Here is a 22,802-nt window from a genome sequence, read left to right as displayed (position 1 = left end):
ACAGCTGACAACGGTTGTGCTGATTAAAGAAACAATAAAACTGGCCTTTTTTAGACTAGTTGAGTATCTGGAGCATCAGCATTTGTGGGTTCGATTACAGGCTCAAAATGGCCATAAACAAAGGACTTTCTTCTGAAACATGTCAGTCTATTCTTGTTCTGAGAAATTAAGGCTATTCCACGTGAGAAATTGCCAAGAAACTGAAGATCTCGTACAACGCTGTGTACTACTCCCTTCACAGAACAGCGCAAACTGTCTCTTCATTAAATAGTACCCAGAAAACACCAGTCTTAATGTCAGCAGTGGAGAGTCAACTCCGCATTTAACTCCTCATTACCATATGAAAGTGACGTCATCGTTAGTGCTGCTTGCAGAATAGTAGTGATCCCTTCCTACTGCCGAACAGTAAACATTGGGACCATAAGCGTCTACGTGTGCAAATTTCTAACTAATTTGTTTTACGTTTAAATGAGCAAATACCAGGTAAGATTATTATTTTCAAATCTGAATAGTATGCAAACATATCAAGTGGTGTTTTGTCGAGTGTTGTGTACCTTTCTGTTCGCTAGCTAGTTGTAGCTAGCTATTATTTTTTAGCCTAACGTTGGACTAACTGAACGTTACTCCTTGCAGTCCAAGTACCTCACATGGTCTGTTTAAAGGGCGAATTTACTTTGGAAGCTCAAAAAGCCAAATACTCCCATCTAAACGCAAATCGAGTCTCAATTGCGATACAGTTATAGAAACATAAATCCCCCCTAAATGCACTGTCTTTATCATTGAGTCAGTGCCACTTTGGTTTGTTTTTGGACAATAATTTCCCACTCCAGGTTAGGTGGACGTCATATTGTATCTCCCCTTTTCTTAGGCCTAGTATATGGATCAGACAACGTCGTTTTTATTGATCTGTTTGTATGCGTCAGCAGAGTAGGCTACCCTGTAGTTTGTCGTATTAAAAACATTATGCTGTCTCCAGTCAGTGTGTAGTAGAATTGCATGAAATGTATTTGATAAACCTAATCTATGACACTACTCGCTCCATTGAACAGTCTTTTTTTCGAACAGTGATTGAGTTATTATTAGACTAAATTATCACTATCCAATCTAATCATCACATTAGTAATAGTAGGATATTGTACATACGTCTGCAAATGCGAGGATTCATGGAATTACTTTATTATAATGGTGCATGTTTATGCTGAAACGTTTACTTCCTCTAACTTGATACCCACGCGCCGCCTATGTTAAAAGGTATAGCTTGTTAAAAGTGATATGACATCTTTTCTAGGTCCACAGATAATAGGGATTCTATAATTACAACTAGGCTATAAAAACAAGTGTGCATGCTTGGGTGTCTGTACCAGTAAGAAATTAAATTTACTTTAACACCAGACTAACAGTCATGTTTTAAGGGCTAGACCCCTTCAAATTTGTGGATTCTGCTTTTTCAGCCACACCCGTTGCTGACTGGTGTATAAAATCGAGCACACCGCCATGCAATCTCCATAGACAAACAGTGGCAGTAGAATGGTCTGTACTGAAGAGCGCCGTGACTTTCAACGTGACATCGTCATAGGATGCCAATTTTCCAACAAGTCAGTTCATCAAATTTCTGCCCACCTAGAGCTGTTATTGTGAAATGGAAATGTCTAGGAGCAACAACTGCTCAGCCGGGACCGCCAAGTGCTGAAGATTGTAAAAATCGTCTGTCCTCAGTTGCAACACTCACTACCGAGTTCCAAACTGCCTCTGGAAGCAACGTCAGCACAACTGTAAGTTAGGAGCTTCGTGAAATTGGTTTTCATGGCCAAGCAGCCACACACAAGCCTAAGAACACCATGCGCAATGCCAAGCGTCGACTGGAGTGGTGTTAAGCTTGCTGCCATTGTACTCTGGAGCAGTTAAAATTTGTTCTGAAGTGATGAATCACGCTTCACCATTTGGTTTGGCGGATGCTAGGAGAACGCTACCTGCCCCAATGCATAATGCCAAATGTAAAGTTTGGTGGTGGAGGAGGAATAATGGTTTGGGGCTGTTTTTCATGGTTCGTGCTAGGCTCCTTAACGCTACAGCATACAATGACATTCTAGACGATTCAGTGCTTCCAACTTTGTGGCAACAGTTTGGGGACGGCCCTTTCCTGTTTCAGCATGACAATGGCCCCATGCACAAAGCGAGGTCTATACAGAAATGGTTTGTTAAGATCGGTGTGGAAGAACTTGACTGGCCTGCACAGAGCCCTGACCTCAACTCCATCCATTCAACACCTTTGGGATGAATTGAAATGCCAGGCCTAATCTCCCAACATCAGTGCCCGACCTCACTAATGCTCTTGTGGCTGATTGAAAGCAAGTCCCCGCAGCAATGTTCCACCATCTGGTGTAAATCCTTCCCAGAAGAGTGGAGGCTGTAAAGGCAGCAAAGGGTGACCAACTCCATATTAATGCCCATGATTTTGGAATGAGATGTTCGACAAGCAGGTGTCCACCTACTTTTGGCCATGTAATATATCTTGGTTTAGGCGACATTCTGACTTCTCCATACAGTTTTCAGCCATTAGTTTCCCCCATGACTGGCTCATGTGAACTACAATCTCGATGTTGTGTGTTAACTTTAACATTTAGAAACAGCTTTCAAAACATATCTTTCATCGGTGAGAAAGAATCCTTTAAATAAAAAAGATACACATACTGTAGCAGTTTTGAACTGATCCTTACAGTTAAGTGTGCCTCCATCCGACGAAACTACACTTCCCAGGTTACACTTACACAAATGTTCGGCGCATGCTAGATAACTAATTAGCTCAGGTGGGGTCGCCTCTTGTCTTCCGTAAAAAGTGCTGTAACATGGAGATATGGCCTTGTGGGAACACTAACCCTATCAATTTAACCTTTTTAAAAATTATTATTTCTCGCTGTTTCCAAAACTGTACCACAACTGACACGTGTTATTGTTCAGATTGAGCCAGGGCCTAAAATGAACACCCACCAACTGCGGGTAGATTTTGGCATTAGCGGGTAAAATGTCTATTTCACCAGCCACGTTGACGGGTGGTCAGTGTTCTACAGTACGAGTATTACACTCGCATTTGTGAATAAAAATAGTCAAGTATGATCACATTTATATTAAAATAAATGCTGCAGTAGCTGTAAGTATTTTTGCCGTTTTGTTTCATAGCTGGTAAAATAATCACACAAAGTCAAAGAACTACGAATCCTATTGCCTATTTCACCTCGCGCTGCAACACTGCCTGGCTGGGGGCTGTGTGCACGCAAAGAGTTGAGTGAAATACCTTTTTAAAGGCACTGCGCACAGGCATACAAGTTGGTCTAATTTACTTGAAACGAAGGTCTACTGAAGTTAGACTTTGTCCTTGTTTCTTGGCTCTTTACTTTGTTTTGTTCACAAACTAGGTTGTTTTTCTGTTTGAGTTTAAACTGCTAGGGAAGAGAAGACAATATGGGACCAAATACCTGCCAAAAGTTTTGGATTGTAAGAAAATCCATTTGTAAATTGTTAGGATCGTAAGAAAAGCCTTGCGTGAAACATGAAATGTAAATGTTAAAATAGATCTGTAAACGTACAAACCCTATGTTAGGACTATTAATGAATATTTACACATTAAATTCTTACTTTACGTCTCCCTTTATTCTGTTACAGATATTTTTATGCGTACAAACTGTTGTCAGTAATGTGGAATCTGCAAAGGACATGAACTGCTAGCTAGTCGAAGTTAGCTAGTCAATCAAGCAACTCTAGCCCAGACATTAGTTTGCAGCTTCGTTTTAGAACTGCATTCGATAATGGCGTTTATACCAGTAGATGCCATAGTATAGGCTTGGGCCTTCAACAAATTACTTGTGTGATAATGATAAAGAAACAGAAGAGCCCTGTCTAGAATAACCACCTGAGCTGCAAAATATAAAGTAAATATGATTTAGGCCAGGCCTATTTCATTTATTTATATTTTTTATATTTTATTTCACCTTTATTTAACCATGTAGGCCAGTTGAGAACAAGTTCTCATCTACAACTGCAACCTGGCCAAGATAAAGCAAAGCAGTGCGGCAAAAACACACGTACAATCAATAACACAATAGAAAAAAAATCTATATACAGTGTGTGCAAATGTAGTAAGATTAGGGAGGTAAAGCAGTAAATAGGCCATAGTGGTGAAATAATTACAATGTAGCATTAACACTGGAGTGATAGATGTGCAGATGATGATGTGCAAGTAGAGATACTGGGGTGCAAAATAGCAAACATAAATAACAATATGGGGATGAGGTAGTTGGGTGGGCTATTTACAGATGGGCTGTGTACAGGTGCAATGATCGGTAAGCTTCTCTGACAGCTGATTCTTAAAGTTATTAAGGGAGATATAAGTCTCCAGCTTCAGTGATATTTGCAATTCCTTCCAGTCATTGGCAGCAGAGAACTGGAAGGAAAGGTGGCCAAAGGAGGAGTTGGCTTTGGGGATGACCAGTGAAATATACCTGCTGGAGAGTGTGCAACGGGTGGGTGTTGCTATGGTGACCAGTGAGCTGAGATAAGGCAGGGCTTTACCTAGCAAAGACAGATGACCTGGAGCCAGTGGGTTTGGCGACGAATATGAAGCGAGGGCCAGCCAACGAGAGCATACAAGTCGCAGTGTATATGGGGCTTTGGTGACAAAACGGATGACACTGTGATAGACTGCATCCAATTTGCTGAGTAGAGTGTTGGAGACCATTTATTACATTGCCGAAGTCAAGGATCGGTAGGTGATAAGAGAATTATGTTCTCCAGGTACATCACCCAATTTAATTATATTACTGTCTGCAAACCAGAATTTGTAAGATCCTGGTCGAATGAAACAGACGGAGGACCAGCTAAGTGGTCAATAAGGTTTATTCACGGAACGTTCTGAAGTCAAGAATACAAATCAATTCATTTTATACTGACTTTTCACGCCCACACACATAAGCACACACATACGCACACACATGTCCTGCTACACACACACAGTCTGTCTTACTTCCCAGCCGACAGAGATGGTGACTTTGTCCTTGAGACGTACTCCCCATTCTCTCCCAAAACTCTAGTCAGTTCGGCACCAAGATCAGAGTCACAGTCTGTGTTTAAAATACCATAAAGGCATATTGTTTTACCCCAATTCTGACTAGGACTACACATTTATTGATTATGATTTCATACATTCTAATCAATTCCATACAATTATATGTTTCAGGGCAGAATATTCTAATCATTCAATTAACAGACAATTTTCACCTATCAGTAGGATAGTCAGTTTTACGAGGGTATGTTTGGCAGCATGAGTGAAGGAGGCTTTGTTGCAAAATAGGAAGCCGATTTCTAGATTTAATTTTGGATTGGAGATGCTTAATGTGGGTTTGGAAGGAGAGTTTACAGTCTAACCAGACACCTAGGTATTTGTAGTTGTCCACATATTCTTTGTCAGAACCGTCCAGAGTAGTGATGCTAGTCAGGCGGGCGGATGTGGGCATTGATCGGTTGAAGAGCATGCATTTAGTTTTACTTGCATTTAAGAGCAGTTGGAGGCCACGGAAGGAGTGTTGTATGGCATTGAAGCTCGTAAGAGGTCGGCCGATTATGATTTTTCAACACCGATTACCGATTTTAAAAAAAAAAATATTTATTTATTTATTTGTAATAATGACAATTACAACAATACGGAATGAACACTTATTTTAACTTAATACATCAATACAAGTCTATTTAGCCTCAAATAAATAATGAAACATGTTCAATTTGGTTTAAAGAATGCAAAAACAGTGTTGGAGAAGAAAGTAAAAGTGCCATGTAAGAAAGCTAACGTTTAAGTTCCTTGCTCAGAACATGAGAACATATGAAAGTTGGTGGTTCCTTTTAACATGAGACTTCAATATTCCAAGGTAAGAGGTTTTAGGTTGTAGTTAATATAGTATTTATAGGACTATTTCTCTCTATACCATTTGTATTTCATATACCTTTGACTATTGGATGTTCTTATAGGCACTTTAGTATTGCCAGTGTAACAGTATAGCTTCCGTCCCTCTCCTCACCCCTACCTGGGCTCGAACCAGGAACACATCGACAACAGCCACCCTCGAAGCAGCGTTACCCATGCAGAGCAAGGGGAACAACTACTCCAAGTCTCAGAATGAGTGACGTTTGAAACGCTAACTAGCTAGCCATTTCACATCGGTTACACCAGCCTAATCTCGGGAGTTGATAGGCTTGAAGTCATAAACAGCTAAATGCTTGAAGCATTGCGAAGAGCTGCTGGCAAAACGCATGAAAGTGCTGTTTGAATGAATGCTTACGAGCCTGCTGCTGCCTACCACCGCTCAATCAGACTGCTCTATCAAATATCAAATCATAGGCTTAATTATAATATAATAACACTCAAATATGAGCCTTTGGTCATTAATATGGTCGAATCCGGAAACTATAATTTCGAAAACAAAACGTTTATTATTTCAGTGAAATACGGAACTGTTTGGTATTTTATCTAACGGGTGGCATTCCTAAGTCTAAATATTCCTGTTACATTGTACAACCTTCAATATTATGTCATAATTTCTTAAAATTCTGGCAAATTAATTTGCAACGAGCCAGGCTGCCCAAACTGTTGCATATACCCTGACTATGTGCAATTGAACGCAAGAGAAGTTACACAATTTCACCTGGTTAATATTGCCTGCTAACCTGGATTTCTTTTAGATAAATATGCAGGTTTAAAAATATATACTTCTGTGTATTTATTTTAAGAAAGGCTATGGTGTTTATGGTTAGGTACAGTCGTGCAACGATTGTGCTTTTTTCGCAAATGCGCTTTTGTTAAATCATCCCCCTGCGTTGCATCGATTATATGCAACGCAGGACACGCTAAATAAACTAGTAATATCATCAACCATGTGTAGTTAACTAGTGATTATGATTGATAGATTTTTTTGGCTTCTTACCTCATTCGCGTAACAGGCAGGCTCCTCGTGGAGTGCAATGAGAGGCAGGTGGTTAGCGTGTTGGACTAGTTAACTGTAAGGTTGCAAGATTGAATCCCGGAGCTGACAAGGTAAAAATCTGTTATTCTGCCCCTGAACAAGGCAGTTACCCTACCGTTCCTAGGCCGTCATTGAAAATAAGAATGTGTTCTTAACTGACTTGCCTAGTTAAATTAAGGTGTAAAAAAAAGAATACCTATTTCCGATTGTTATGAAAACTTTAAATCGGCCTAATTAATCAGCCATTCTGATTAATCGGTCGACCTCTAGTCTGGAGGTTTGTTAACACAGTGTCCAAAGAAGGGCCAGAAGTATACAGAATGGTGTTGTCTGCGTAGAGGTGTATCAGAGAATCACCAGCAGCAAGAGCGACATCATTGATATATACAGTCAGCCTGAGAATTGAACCCTGTGGCACCCCCATTGACTGCCAGAGGTCCGGACAACAGGCCCTCCGATTTGACACACTGAACTATATCTAAGGAGTAGTTGGTGAGGCAGTCGTTTGAGAAACCAAGGCTGTTGAGTCTAATCCTCTATCTAAATATGCCATGCTGTTGTGTGTTATTTAACCTCTCTGGGATCGTTCGGGACAATAGCGTCCCACTCGCCAACAGCCAGTGAAATTGCAGGGCGCCAAATTCAAAACAACAAATCTCATAATTAAAATTCCTCAACCATACAAGTATTTTACACCATTTTAAAGATACACTTCTCGTTAATCCAACCACAGTGTCCAATTTCAAAAAGGCTTTTCGGCGAAAGCAGAACATATCATTATGTTAGGTCAGCAACTAGTCACAGAAAGCATTCAGCCATTTTCCAACCAAAGAGAGGTGTCACAAAAAGCAGAAATATAGATAAAATGAATCACTAACCTTTGACGATCTTCATCAGATGACAGTCCCAGGACTCAATGTTACACAATACATGTATGTTTTGTTCAATCAAGTTCATATTTATATCCAAAAACCTCCAGTTTACATTGGTGCCATGTTCAGAAATGCATGTTTTACATAGAATTAAAGATAAACTTGTTCTTAATGCAACCGATGTGTCAGATTTCAAAAAAGCTTTACGGCAAAAGCACAATATTCAATAATCTGAGAACAGCGTTCAGCCACAAAAGCAAGCCATACAGTTACCCATCAAATTGTGGAGGCAACAAAAGTCATAAATAGCATTATAAATATTCACTTACCTTTGCACTCCCAGGACTCCCACTTCCATAAGAAATGTTCGATTACATCCATAATTATGTCCAAATACCTGCGTTTTGTTCGCGTGTTTAGTTCACTATTCACTATTTCTGACCGTTTGAGCAGACACATGCACATTTGTGGCCTGCTGGAGATCATTTTGCAGGGCTCTGGCAGTGCTCCTCCTTGCACAAAGGCGGAGGTAGCGGTCCTGCTGCTGGGTTGTTGCCCTCCTACGGCCTCCTCCACGTCTCCTGATGTACTGGCCTGTCTCCTGGTAGCACCTCCATGCTCTGGACACTACGCTGACAGACACAGCAAACCTTCTTGCCACAGCTCGCATTGATGTGCCATCCTGGATGAGCTGCACTACCTGAGCCACTTGTGTGGGTTGTAGACTCTGTCTCATGCTACCACTAGAGTGAAAGCACCGCCAGCATTCAAAAGTGACCAAAACATCAGCCAGGAAGCATAGAAACTTAGAAGTGGTCTGTGGTTATCACCTGCAGAACCACTCCTTTATTGGGGGTGTCTTGCTAATTTCATATAATTTCCACCTGTTGTCTATTCAATTTGCACAACAGCATGTGATATTTATTGTCAGTCAGTGTTGCTTCCTAAGTGGACAGTTTGATTTCACAGAAGTGTGATTGACTTGGAGTTACATTGTGTTGTTTAAGTGTTCCCTTTATTTTTTTGAGCAGTGTACTTCACAGACATCATTCAAACAGTTTTAGAAACTTCAGAGTGTTTTCTATCCAATACTACTAATAATATTCATATATTAGCATCTGAGACAGAGTAGCAGGCAGTTTACTCTAGGCACCTTATTCATCCAAGCTACTCAATACTGCCCCCCTGTCACCAAGACGTTAATGGCCATATAATTGCATAATTTATTTTTATAGTCGCGTGGGGCTATTGTGGTGATTATGTAACCTAATGAATCACACGTTTTCCAGTATTTGGGAGCACGGACTGTAGGCCTCATATTAGGCATTTTGACTGGAATTCCACTCTATATATGCTTGTTATAGCCATTTGCGTTGCACAACCCCATCACGCAGAGGCTATATCATTTCAATAAATGAGACAAAACTAAATATTGATTAAGTCTTGGCTGTAACCTGTCCTGAGCGAAATGGCCAAGGGGTCCCAAATGGTCAAGACTATCTATAGCCTATTCTTATTGTGAGATATTTTGCTTCAACTATTTTTTCCACATTTCTTTAGAAGCTGTATTTAGAGGCCTGTGAGCTTGTCTCTTTGTTTTTATTTTATTTAACCTTTATTAAACTAGGCAAGTCAGTTAAGAACACATTATTATGTACAATGACGGCCTACTCTATAATAAAAACAGTTAAACACAAATAGTTACAAAATGATTCCGTAAGACACCAGTACCCAAAATGAAGTACCCAAAATACTCTAAATTGCAATGCCTACAAGTTGAAGGACTATTTTTTTTATTTGGATAGGCCTAAATTAAACATTTAATTATTAAAGTGAACACATGCATTTCAATAAACAAATGGATAAGACTTTTCTATTCTCTTTGATTTGGTTCCTATTGCAAATGACTGAATGGATGACGTACTGACTGACTGAACTGAAGGATGAATTAAATGTTCAAATATGTTGGAATGGTGAGTTGCACGCATCATGCATGCTCTGCACTTTATTTGGCTAGTAGGCAAATAGGCCTACGTTAGGGTAAAATTACTATGACCGCATGACTCCAGAAGGTCATCTTCTGAGGCTGAGGGGTGCTTTTCCTCAAGGCGCATTGTGCTGTGGTGCTGCATGGAGTTCACAAGCTCTTCAACTGGGCAGCAGTATCACAATGGGAGGAATGGCCTATACGGAGACTACCTAAGCTCCACTGCAATGTTTAACCTCTCCCTTGTTCATTTCAATGTTCATGACCCGATTCATATAAATTGTCAAATTATTTGAAATTCATATTAACTCCTACAGAATATGCTTTGGCAAGATTTTGAGTGATGAAATAAACATCAAAATATTATATAAAAAAATATTGAGTGGCAAAGACTCCAGTGGTCATACATAATTCATAGATTCACCAAACATCTATTATTATTCTGTGTTTCATTATTCCTGGTATATACTACTGGTTAGGCTTTCAGACAGAGCCCAGAGAATGGGATGGTGCAATACTGAATTAGTCATATTTTGATAAGGTGCATGGATGGGGATGTCCACTTCACCCAGCGACATGCCCATGCTGTGGAGATACACCTAGCGGACTGAAACTTAACTGTTGTAGGCATAATACTATCTAGACTTGTACTGGCAAACAAATCCATTACCTATTTAGCTACCTAAATGTGAAGTCAACTCAACAAGAGTAATAGCGAATGGAGACTTTTAACTTGAAAACGTGCAGAATACCTTTTTCCGGGTTCCCTGACTTCTGTTGGGTTTTTTTTATACTGTGTTATGCTACTCGAGTAGCACTCCTAACAGACAGTTTGGTGTACGTTTTTTGTTGTTGTTGGTGAGATGAAACTGCCAAAACTCTGAAAGGTATTATTGTACATCAGAATTGCAACACAAGATTTGTTCAAGCCTAAAGGTCTGTAATCATTACATGGTGTTTGTATGTTCACAGATTAAATTGCACATTTACATTCATGTTTCACCCATGGTTTTTCTTATGATCCTAACAATACATATGGTCAAGCTTTTGGCAGGTATCTGGCTCCATAAGACAACACTTCTACTAATAAGGCTCAATCTCACAGGCACAAACATGACCGGAGTCTCACTATCACGATAACCTCCCGCCCTTAAAGGGGCAGGTGAAAATGTTTCTCATCTGTGATATTTTGCTTACAAGACTCCGGTCACAAAAATGTAATTATACAATATACCACATTAGAAATAAATGTATTGTTTTAGAAACATTACAAGTCATGTGCATTTTTTTTTTGTGGTCATCTGACTGGCTGGTGGACCAAAAATGAAATGTTATGACCTGGTGAGTGTCTGGGTTTGTTTTCATGCACAATCTTTCACTTGAGAAATACTACAGATGATCCATTATATAGACTAGATACTCTAGTGGCCGTTATAAAAATGGAAGGCAGTCGGGAGGAGGCAAGATCAGGTGGGACCATTCTAGCCAATAAGAGGGCAAATGAACAATCCGATTTTGGGCCCAGTTATCCCTCGCTTTGACTTTTCCTCTAGAAAAACTGCTCCAACGCTAGGGCATTTTTTTTTTTGATTTTTCAAGCAAAGGGCTATGTGAGCACATTCTTTCGGTTCGCCTAGTCGAAGCCAGCCGAACCGAAATATGCGGAAGCCTTAAGAAGATTTATTGATGTGTCCCAATACTCCTGTTCCACAGCACTGCAATGGCAATTGACTGGCTTGGATTTGGCTATGCTGCAGCCATAGCCCTGGGGGGATTCATGGGGTACAAGAAAAAAGGTAGGAGTTTCCAGTGAAGCATTTCAAAATACACAAAGCAACATGAATTTGTCTACAAGGTCAATGAAACAATGATAAAGTAATAGATCTTTTTTATTATTATTTTTTATTTGTATTGTTTTACTACAGGTAGTGTCATGTCACTGATAGCTGGGATATTGTTTGGCAGCATGGCCGCCTATGGGGCCTTAATGATTTCATATGACCCAACCAAGACGTTCTACTCCCTCTGTAAGTATGCCTGCTTTGCTGGGATGTGTAGGTCACCAAAAACCTGAATGAAATCTAATTTATTTTAGGCCTTGACATGTCTTTAAATAGCATTTCATAAATGTATAAATCTTTATTTTCTCAGTTGCCTCAGGAGTGCTGACAATAGTGATGGGAATGAGATTCAAGAAATCTGGGAAAATAATGCCAGCTGGCATCATGGCAGGACTAAGGTGAGAATCACCAAATGTGCACTATACTCGGTATTGGTTACATTTAACTTATTTTCATTGTATTTTGACCCTGTTGGAATGTTTCAAATTAAATCATTAATGTGTACAATCAATGAAGTTATCATCTGGTTTCTTTATTCAGTTTGCTGATGGTCCTGCGACTTCTCTTCATGGGCGTGATTGTAATGTGATTTGAACAACACAACTGTCTAAAGTGAGACTGAAAATATCACTGCAAGGGATGAAGTCCCATTTGCACATTGTTTGTTCTTGCCAAAATTGTTTTTGTAATGATTTGTTCAATGAATATGGGAACAGGAATACAGTAACATTTACTACTTGATCTGAATAAATGTTATAGCACTGAAGGTATGACTACTTACTTAGACAATCATGTTTAGCTGCCTCCCTGTAAATAACCTAATAACTGTTTGATATAAATGATGGAATAGCTCAGAACAGACATGTAGTGTTTAATTACAGCTGATATTTTGTTTAACAGACTTTTGTTTTTTTTGTGTATTATTGAAAAACATACTTGTTCTACTTGAACAATTTGGTCCTTACTCATACATGTTATAGATTATTCCAGACTGTCATTTCTTGTATCTAATATTCACTTCAACTCTTTACATTTTTTCAATAAGCATCAGTGCTTGAAGTTGAACACCTCATACACAGTCTTTACATATAAGTCATCTGGTTGAGGCTTTCTCTTGCTGCCTGGCTGCAGGAACTTCTGAATGGCTGGCAGGCTTTTCATCCTCCCTTGAAAAGCCTGAAAAAAAATAAATAAATCACCCAATCAAGAATTAATCAAATGAAGTATCTTATGGATCTTTTGACCTTTCTTTCAAATATGCTGCTGACAATGTCCTAATTATCTCTCCTTCCTCCCAAAGTGTGCCTGGGTTCACTTCCCTTAATCGATTTGAAAGGAAATGACAGTCAAATAAATATGCCTCCACCAATCCAATGTTTTTAGTAGTGAACGAGGGCATACTTGAGAGATTATTGGGACACACCCAGGGTGTTGCAGCAGTACAGTACATTTAAAAATAGACAGGGTGTTGTAGCAGTACATTTGAAACAGACTTATGTTTATCTGTATGAAAATGTGCAGCAGGTATGCAATATTCATATGCTTTTTGGGTTATGTGAACCTGTAACATGTTTTGATGAGATGCACTTAAAATGTATCAAGACTTGTCTCAACTTGTTTTGTCAAGAACAAAATACATTTGTAATAAACTTTACCTTAACAACAGGGAATTTGGAGAGAATTGTAGGAAATTTCTCCTCCAACATCAAGGTGATTTCAAGTAGCTGGACATCAGCACAGCTCAACTGATAACCCACCAGGTACTGGGAGCTAGCAAGAGCCTGTAAGAAATCAGCGCACACCCTCACATTAGACAATACATAAACTTGTACAGACGTGCCAACCTTTTCACTTAGCAGACATGGTATTTCGCAATGATAATAAAACTGCTTAGATTCAGGTTACTTTAGTGAGCTCTACCCTTCCCAGCTGGCCAAGGCCCAAAGCATGCAGTACCTTTTCGAACACGGGAATGTAGCGGCTTGTAGCTTTCCTCTCAATGTCCTCCAGTTTAGTTTTCTTGGCGTCAGGTGAAATGAATGGCAACATCATTATCATTTCCATCAAGTCCCTCACACCTTCAGAATACATGTCAATCCTAAAGGTAAATGAAAACCAAACCCTTATCAGAATCCCCCCCCCCCTTTTGTACGAACAGCTACCATTATGCCTCTAACACAGCCAAACAAGTAAATAAAGGTTATGACATTAAAATTCACACATACATGACTCGTTCTTTTAGGTCATTCCCGTAAAGATTGTATTTCCCTGCTATGTAGTTTAGGATAGCCTTGGTTTGAACCAGCTTCATTCCATCAATTTCCACCAATGGAACTTGCTCAAACATGAGTGCTCCATCTGGGGGGGAAAAAAAGTCCCCAACAATTAAACACCCTTCAACACAATGAGCATGTTATCGGAGTTATTAACACTGTGAACAAACTTACCACTCAACAGCTTTACATATTCCTCGTGCTTTGTCATATTCACTTCTTCAAACTATGGATATAAAATGTATATTTTCAGAACGACATCAGTTTAGTGATCCATCTGTGTGCATCGCCTGTAGGCCTGTCCACTATTTCACTTAGGGTAGGTCTACTTGAAAATGCAAGTCCTGTAAACAGCCCACAGCCACATTTGTTTTGTATTTGTTCAGCCTACTTACCTCAACTCCAGCAACTGCTAAAAGCCATCGAATTGACTCCATTTTCCCCCTCCCATTGAAATAAGTCAACACCACTTTTCCAGACATGGTGAAATTGAAGTTTACTGCAGGAAGGAAACAACCACACTCCATTACACTTTCATGTGCAAATGCAGCAATGTTGTGTTTGATACATTGCATTAGATTTAGTGTATGCAGGCAAATCCCTGTCTGTTTGCTAAAAGTAATGACAGTGTCAAAATCATTTTAATCAGACTACTTAAACTTTTTTAAATTGAACTAGGCAAGTCAGTTTAGAACAAATTCTTATTTACAATGACGGCCTATACTGGCCAAACCCAGACAACGCTGGGCCAATTGTGCGCCGCCCTATGGACTCCCAATCACAGACTGTTGTTATACAGCCTCCTCAACTAGAACCAATAAAGTTGAGAGAAAAAAAGCCTACAAAACATACGGTTGTCTGTTTAATTATCAACCTACAATTTTAAGATAAGTTTGAGAAGTACTGACCTTGTGTGTCGGAGAGAAGTATGAACCTGTGTGAACACCAAAAAAGTTAACTTGCAAAGTTATGTAACGCCACACCTTTGGAACTCCTTCCGGACAATCTCAGGGCTGTTCAGACTGTTGGAGCTTTTAAACCTTTCCGCTTAAACTTTGATATGGTTATATACTGTATATTTGCTTTGTTTAAAATAAGAAACTTTTTACTTTTTATTTTATGAACTTTGAGATTATTCTTGTATAATAAAAAGTGCTTTACAAATGTCATAAATTATTATTATTATTAATGACGTAGCAGGTGGGGACGTCTCTTCTGCACTGTTCAACAAATCCAGTAAATGTGGAGGAGGAGTTAAGATGGAGTGTCGCCTTGTTAATGGTCAACACTAGTTACCACAGCCACAAAGTCTTAAACCCTGACTATTTCTACAATTTCTCTTTTTAAAATGAGATTTTAAACCTCAACCACACTGCTAATCTTATACATAACCATAATTTAAGAAAGTTAATCTGTGTCGTTTACTGTGGGACAAATGAAGCATAGTGGGCAGAACAGGCAAGGAGGTGTGCAAAGCAAAGCATGAGCTAGCGAGAGCCTATTGGCGCCTTGTTCCGAAGTGCGCGTTTGAACAAACTCCATTCGACCCTGCACTCTTTCTAAACAATGCATTTTTTAAAACTTTGGCAAAGCATTAAGTCTGTTACGAACAGTGCGCTGAGTAGGGTATTGGAAGCTATTTTGTAGATGACATCGCCGAAGTCGAAGATCGGTAGGATAGTCAGTTTTACTAGGTTAAGTTTGGCGGCGTGAGTGTAGGAGGCTTTGTTGCGGAATAGAAAGCCGACTCTAGATTTGATTTTAGATTGGAGATGTTTGATATGAGTCTGGAAGGAGAGTTTACAGTCTAGCCAGACACCTAGGTACTTAGAGATGTCCACATATTCTAGGTCGGAACCATCCAGGGTGGTGATGCTAGTCGGGCGTGTGGGTGCAGGCAGCGAATGGTTGAAAAGCATGCATTCGGTTTTACTAGCGTTTAAGAGCAGTTGGAGGCCACGGAAGGAGTGTTGTATGGCATTGAAGCTCGTTTGGAGGTTAGATAGCACAGTGTCCAAGGAAGGGCCAGAAGTATACAGAATGGTGTCGTCTGCGTAGAGGTGGATCAGGGAATCGCCCGCAGCAAGAGCAACATCATTGATATATACAGAGAAAAGAGTCGGCCCAAGAATTTAACCCTGTTGCACCCCCATAGAGACTGCCAGAGGACCGGACAACATGCCCTCCGATTTGACACACTGAACTCTGTCTGCAAAGTAGTTGGTGAACCAGGCAAGGCAGTCATTAGAAAAACCGAGGCTACTGAGTCTGCCGATAAGAATATGGTGATTGACAGAGTCGAAAGCCTTGGCCAGGTCGATGAAGACGGCTGCACAGTACTGTCTTTTATCGATGGAGGTTATGATATCGTTTAGTACCTTGAGCGTGGCTGAGGTGCACCCGTGACCGGCTCGGAAACCAGATTGCACAGTGGAGAAGGTACGGTGGGATTCGAGATGGTCAGTGATCTGTTTGTTGACTTAGCTTTCGAAAACCTTAGATAGGCAGGGCAGGATGGATATACAGTGCCTTGCGAAAGTATTCGGCCCCCTTGAACTTTGCGACCTTTTGCCACATTTCAGGCTTCAAACATAAAGATATAAAACTGTATTTTTTTGTGAAGAATCAACAACAAGTGGGACACAATCATGAAGTGGAACGACATTTATTGGATATTTCAAACTTTTTTAACAAATCAAAAACTGAAAAATTGGGCGTGCAAAATTATTCAGCCCCTTTACTTTCAGTGCAGCAAACTCTCTCCAGAAGTTCAGTGAGGATCTCTGAATGATCCAATGTTGACCTAAATGACTAATGATGATCAATACAATCCACCTGTGTGTAATCAAGTCTCCGTATAAATGCACCTGCACTGTGATAGTCTCAGAGGTCCGTTAAAAGCGCAGAGAGCATCATGAAGAACAAGGAACACACCAGGCAGGTCCGAGATACTGTTGTGAAGAAGTTTAAAGCCGGATTTGGATACAAAAAGATTTCCCAAGCTTTAAACATCCCAAGGAGCACTGTGCAAGCGATAATATTGAAATGGAAGGAGTATCAGACCACTGCAAATCTACCAAGACCTGGCCGTCCCTCTAAACTTTCAGCTCATACAAGGAGAAGACTGATCAGAGATGCAGCCAAGAGGCCCATGATCACTCTGGATGAACTGCAGAGATCTACAGCTGAGGTGGGAGACTCTGTCCATAGGACAACAATCAGTCGTATATTGCACAAATCTGGCCTTTATGGAAGAGTGGCAAGAAGAAAGCCATTTCTTAAAGATATCCATAAAAAGTGTCGATTAAAGTTTGCCACAAGCCACCTGGGAGACACACCAAACATGTGGAAGAAGGTGCTCTGGTCAGATGAAACCAAAATTGAACTTTTTGGCAACAATGCAAAACGTTATGTTTGGCGTAAAAGCAACACAGCTCATCACCCTGAACACACCATGCCCACTGTCAAACATGGTGGTGGCAGCATCATGGTTTGGGCCTGCTTTTCTTCAGCAGGGACAGGGAAGATGGTTAAAATTGATGGGAAGATGCATGGAGCCAAATACAGGACCATTCTGGAAGAGAACCTGATGGAGTCTGCAAAAGACCTGAGACTGGGACGGAGATTTGTCTTCCAACAAGACAATGATCCAAAACATAAAGCAAAATCTACAATGGAATGGTTCAAAAATAAACATATCCATTTGTTAGAATGGCCAAGTCAAAGTCCAGACCTGAATCCAATCGAGAATCTGTGGAATGAACTGAAAACTGCTGTTCACAAATGCTCTCCATCCAACCTCACTGAGCTCGAGCTGTTTTGCAAGGAGGAATGGGAAAAAATGTCAGTCTCTCGATGTGCAAAACTGATAGAGACATACCCCAAGCGACTTACAGCTGTAATCGCAGCAAAAGGTGGCGCTACAAAGTATTAACTTAAGGGGGCTGAATAATTTTGCACGCCCAATTTCTCAGTTTTTGATTTGTTAAAAAAGTTTGAAATATCCAATAAATGTCGTTCCACTTCATGATTGTGTCCCACTTGTTGTTGATTCTTCACAAAAAAATACAGTTTTATATCTTTATGTTTGAAGCCTGAAATGTGGCAAAAGGTTGCAAAGTTCAAGGGGGCCGAATACTTTCGCAAGGCACTGTAGGTCTGTTACAGTTTGGGTCCAGGGTGTCTCCCCCTTTGAAGAGGGGGATGACTGCGGCAGCTTTCCAATCCTTGGGGATCTCAGATGATATGAAAGAGAGGTTGAACAGGCTGGTAATAGGGGTTGCGACAATGGCGGCGGATAGTTTCAGAAATAGAGGGTCCAGATTGTCAAGCCCGGCTGATTTGTACAGGTCCAGGTTTTGCAGCTCTTTCAGAACACCTGGATTTGGGTAAAGGAGAAGCTGGGGAGGCTTGGGCGAGTAACTGCGGGGGGGGGGGGGGGGTGTAGCTGTTGGCCGAGGTTGGAGTAGCCAGGAGGAAGGCATGGCCAGCCGTTGAGAAATGCTTGTTGAAGTTTTCGATTATCATGGATTTATCGTGGTGACCGTGTTACCTAGCCTCAGTGCAGTGGGCAGCTGGGATGAGGTGCTCTTGTTCTCCATGGACTTTACAGTGTCCCAGAACTTTTTGGAGTTAGAGCTACAGGATGCCAATTTCTGCTTGAAAAAGCTGGCCTTTGCTTTCCTGACTGACTGCGTGTATTGGTTCCTGACTTCCCTGAACAGTTGCATATCGCGGGGACTATTCGATGCTATTGCAGTCCGCCACAGGATGTTTTTGTGCTGGTCGAGGGCAGTCAGGTCTGGAGTGAACCAAGGGCTATATCTGTTCTTAGTTCTGCATTTTTTGAACGGGGCATGCTTATCTAAGATGGTGAGGAATTTACTTTTAAAGAATGAACAGGCATCCTCAACTGACGGGATGAGGTCAATATCCTTCCAGGATACGCGGGCCAGGTCGATTAGAAAGGCCTGCTCACAGAAGTGTTTTATGGAGCGTTTGACAGTGATAAGGGGTGGTCGTTTGACTGCGGATCCAGGCAATGAGGCAGTGATCGCTGAGATCCTGGTTGAAGACAGCGGAGGTGTATTTGGAGGGCCAGTTGGTCAGGATAACGTCTATGAGGGTGCCCCTGTTTACAGATTTGGGTTGTACCTGGTGGGTTCCTTGATGATTTGTGTGAGATTGAGGGCATCTAGCTTAGATTGTAGGACTGCCGGGGTGTTTAGCATATCCCAGTTTAGGTCACCTAACAGAACAAACTCTGAAGCTAGGGGGCGATCAATTTACAAATGGTGTCCAGGGCACAGCTGGGAGCTGAGGGGGGTCGGTAACAGGCGGAAACAGTGAGAGACATTTCTGGAGAGAATAATTTTTTTAATTAGTACTTCGAACTGTTTGGGTATGGACCTGGAAAGTGTGACATTACTTTTCAGGCTAACTCCTCCGCCTTTGGCAGTTCTATCTTGACGGAAAATGTTAGTTGGGTATGGAAATCTCCGAATTTTTAGTGGCCTTCCTAAGCCAGGATTCAGACACGGCAAGGACATCAGGGTTGGCAGAGTGTGCTAAAGCAGTGAGTAAAACAAACTTAGGGAGGCTTCTGATGTTGACATGCATGAAACCAATGCTTTTTCGATCACAGAAGTGCTGGTGTTTACATACAGGAGAGGGAATGCAAAACAACGACGCTGGACAGAGTGGAATCAGGTGTATCAAAAAGGCATTTTATTGAGTCAAAGTTATCCTGTCTTGCCGTTTATCGTGCACGGACCTAAGCAATATGACTCTGTGAGGAGTCAGAAAAATTAGGCTGTCTCGCCAGAGTTTACAACAGAATGTATACACAGAATAATGTAGGTGGAGTCTCGTCGTGTTGGTCTTCTGACTGGTCCTGAAGAGTTGGAGGCGGGCCTGCTTCTAGCCAGAGCAGGAGCCCCATTGGTGCACAGCAAAGTCCTTTGCTCACGTCACCCGACCAGTAGGGGGGGGGGGGGGGGGGGGGGGGGGTGGAGTGTGAGTGTGCATTGCTCATGAGATGTATGTGTGTCAAGGAAGCGTGGCTTTAGTGACTGGTAATGTCTGCTTTAGGCTCAGGTGTTTCCTGTTTATGCAGGAGTGCATGTAGGGTTCAATGTCAGTGAGATAGTTTGGCACTCTAAGCTCGTTAGTGTTGCAGGCTGTTCTTTGTAGTTACAGGGGAGTATATTTGTGTGATGGCAGCTGTGTGTCCTTCGGATAATCATGTTATTGCACGTAGGCTCTAAACTTGACTGAGGACACTGGGCCCAGAGTTATCTGAGGGCATCCGGTTTAACCAGAGCTTTGGTCTGCTAGTAATGCTTGATATTAGATTATTTATATAACAGAAGTCAACAAATGAGGGTGCCTGGTGACATGCAGGGCCTGGGTTTACCTCCACATCACCCGCGGAACAGAGAAGGAGTAGGATGAGGGTGCGGCTAAAGGCTATCAAAACTGGTCGCCTAGAGCGTTGGGGACAAAGAATAAAAGGAGCAGATTTCTGGCCGTGGTAGAATATATTCAGGGCATAATGCGCAGACTGGGGTATGGTGGGGTGCGGGTACAGCGGAGATAAGCCCAGGCACTGGGTGATGATAAGAGAGGTTGTATCTCTGGACATGCTGGTTGTAATGGGTGAGGTCACCGCATGTGTGGGAGGTGGGACAAAGGAGGTATCAGAGGTATGAAGAGTGGAACTAGGGGCTCCATTGTAAACTAAAACAATGATAACTAACCTGAACAACAGTATACAAGGCATATTGACATTTGAGAGAGACATACAGCGAGGCATAAAGTAATCGCAGGTGTTGATTGGGAGAGCTAGCTAAAACAACAGGTGAGACAACAACAGCTAATCAGCTAACACAACAACAGCAGGTAAAATGGCGATGACTAGGCAGAGAGGGTCGGATTAACTACACACAGATTCTGAGTTCGCGGCTGGGGCCGACAGAAAATAAATAAATAAACAGAATGGAGTACCGAATGTGATAATGCAGGGTGTTGAAAGGTGCCAAAGCAAACAACGAAAAGGCCACCAAGGTACACAACAAAATCTGTAAAGGTGTCTGCATGGAGAGAGTCTCTTCCATGAATGGGGAAGTGGTGTATTTATCCTGGGACACACCGGGCCCAGGTGTTTCCCATGTAGCTGACGACCCTCCCAACTCCTCACACCGGCATCCTAATAAGGAAAACAAGAGCAAAGAGAGAATACGGCAGACAGAGTGGGAGGGTCGTCACAACGACATTATAAATTACGTTGAGATTCCTCTTAATTCTCTCGATCTTTATGGAAAACAGTTTATTCAATAAATCCCGCAACTTCTCTCATACTGGGAAGAAAAAATATAACATTTTCAGACCTTAAGGGCAGCTTTATTTCAAATGTTGTACCCAGACGGAGATAATCCAACATGCGTTTTATAGTTACATCGTTAGGGTAAAATAACCAAAAGTGGACACACTCTAATCAGTTTCTAGAGCTCAATTTCCCAGATTTTGTAGACTAGTTTAATAGTGCTTAAATCCTCATCTTTATCAAATTATCCATTACAGATACCAACTCAAAATCTATGTATGTCTACGAATGGGTGGTTTAAATTGTATCTAATTATATTCTCAGCATTACTTTATCAAATCTCTAGTAATTGATTATACACACATACAATTTATCATAATTTCAAATAATTCACAGAATCCATATAAATCATAAGAAAATCTTAGGTACTCACACAGAACTTTAAGGATCTACCCACACAGGATTGGTCAGATGCTCACACAGAACTGGTCAGAACATAATTAAAAGGTTACTCACACAGAGTCAACCTACCCTGCTCACACAGAACGCTCCTACAAATATTACCTAGTGATCCCATAACAAAATACTCACACAGAGTAACCCAGGGCATACCTGGCTAGCACATTTAAAATAATTGGAATTCACCACCTCTGAGGGTTACTTAGACAATCACACAGACACACAGAATGAGGTCCTTCTTCCAATAGGGCTTCACCAAGTACCATGTTTCACACAGAACACACAGTCCCCTGGCCCCTCACCCCCACAGACCGCACCAATCCCCACTGTGATCAATTCAGTGTCAGGGCACATTGAAAATAAGAATTTGTTCTTAACTGACTTGCCTAGTAAAATAAAGGTAAAAAAAAAAATTAAAAAATTAAAATTAAAAAATTAAAAACTTGACTTCAAACTTCGTTCACCTTTTTCTTTAAAAAAAAACTTGAGATGTGGTATCCACTCGGCTCGCTTCCTCTCAGATCAAAGGTTGGTCCATCTGCTTCATTCCCGAACTGTGGTTTCCCTAAGATCCCAAGTTTGAGGGATCCCACGTGCACAATTTTTTTTACCTAGATCGTCAGGAATGGTCACCGAGAGAAGATTCACATCCCATCCTCGTCGCCAAATGTTGTGGAAATTTCCTGTATTACCAAATCACGAGAGAGAAAACCACACACAAGTCAGAGTTATCATAAAGTCCATCTTTAATTATATGAGCTTCATCACAACCCTGTGACTCTCAGATAAATTCAGTGTCTATAAATGAATTCTCTGAGAGTGCTTACATATTGGCAACTGAGATCCTTTATAGCAAAGACACACATTTATTTATTTATTTATTTCACCTTTATTTAACCAGGTAGGCAAGTTGAGAACAAGTTCTCATTTACAATTGCGACCTGGCCAAGATAAAGCAAAGCAGTTCGACACATACAACGACACAGAGTTACACATGGAGTAAAACAAACATACAGTCAATAATACAGTATAAACAAGT

At 41.0% G+C, this 22,802-nt stretch overlaps 2 protein-coding genes across 3 annotated transcripts; one reads left to right on the top strand and one right to left on the bottom strand.

Moving 5' to 3' along the window:
• The first annotated feature begins 337 nt into the window (after positions 1–337).
• LOC139381155 (transmembrane protein 14A-like) lies at positions 338–12,926 on the top strand. 2 transcript variants are annotated; one of them, XM_071124504.1, is made up of 5 exons: positions 338–483; positions 11,580–11,662; positions 11,792–11,893; positions 12,018–12,105; positions 12,248–12,926. In XM_071124504.1, exons 2-5 carry the CDS (start codon positions 11,587–11,589, stop codon positions 12,294–12,296), a joined length of 315 nt encoding a protein of 104 aa, XP_070980605.1. In that variant the 5' UTR covers positions 338–483; positions 11,580–11,586; the 3' UTR covers positions 12,297–12,926. The 2 variants fall into 2 exon arrangements, with proteins under 2 accessions (XP_070980605.1, XP_070980606.1); XM_071124505.1 differs by lacking the exon at positions 338–483 and adding an exon at positions 10,689–10,802.
• On the bottom strand, positions 11,752–14,989 carry LOC139381154 (glutathione S-transferase 3-like). The gene is made up of 7 exons (XM_071124503.1): positions 14,889–14,989; positions 14,376–14,479; positions 14,155–14,206; positions 13,933–14,065; positions 13,664–13,805; positions 13,363–13,488; positions 11,752–12,883 (listed from the first exon to the last, which is right to left on the bottom strand). The coding sequence occupies exons 2-7, from the start codon at positions 14,460–14,462 to the stop codon at positions 12,755–12,757; spliced, it is 669 nt and encodes a 222-aa protein (XP_070980604.1). The 5' UTR covers positions 14,463–14,479; positions 14,889–14,989; the 3' UTR covers positions 11,752–12,754.
• Positions 14,990–22,802: the final 7,813 nt, after the last annotated feature.

The sequence above is a fragment of the Oncorhynchus clarkii genome, chromosome 23 (genome assembly GCF_045791955.1).
Source record: "Oncorhynchus clarkii lewisi isolate Uvic-CL-2024 chromosome 23, UVic_Ocla_1.0, whole genome shotgun sequence".
Taxonomy (NCBI): Eukaryota; Metazoa; Chordata; class Actinopteri; order Salmoniformes; family Salmonidae; genus Oncorhynchus; species Oncorhynchus clarkii.
This window is presented reverse-complemented; position numbering and strand designations above follow the sequence as displayed.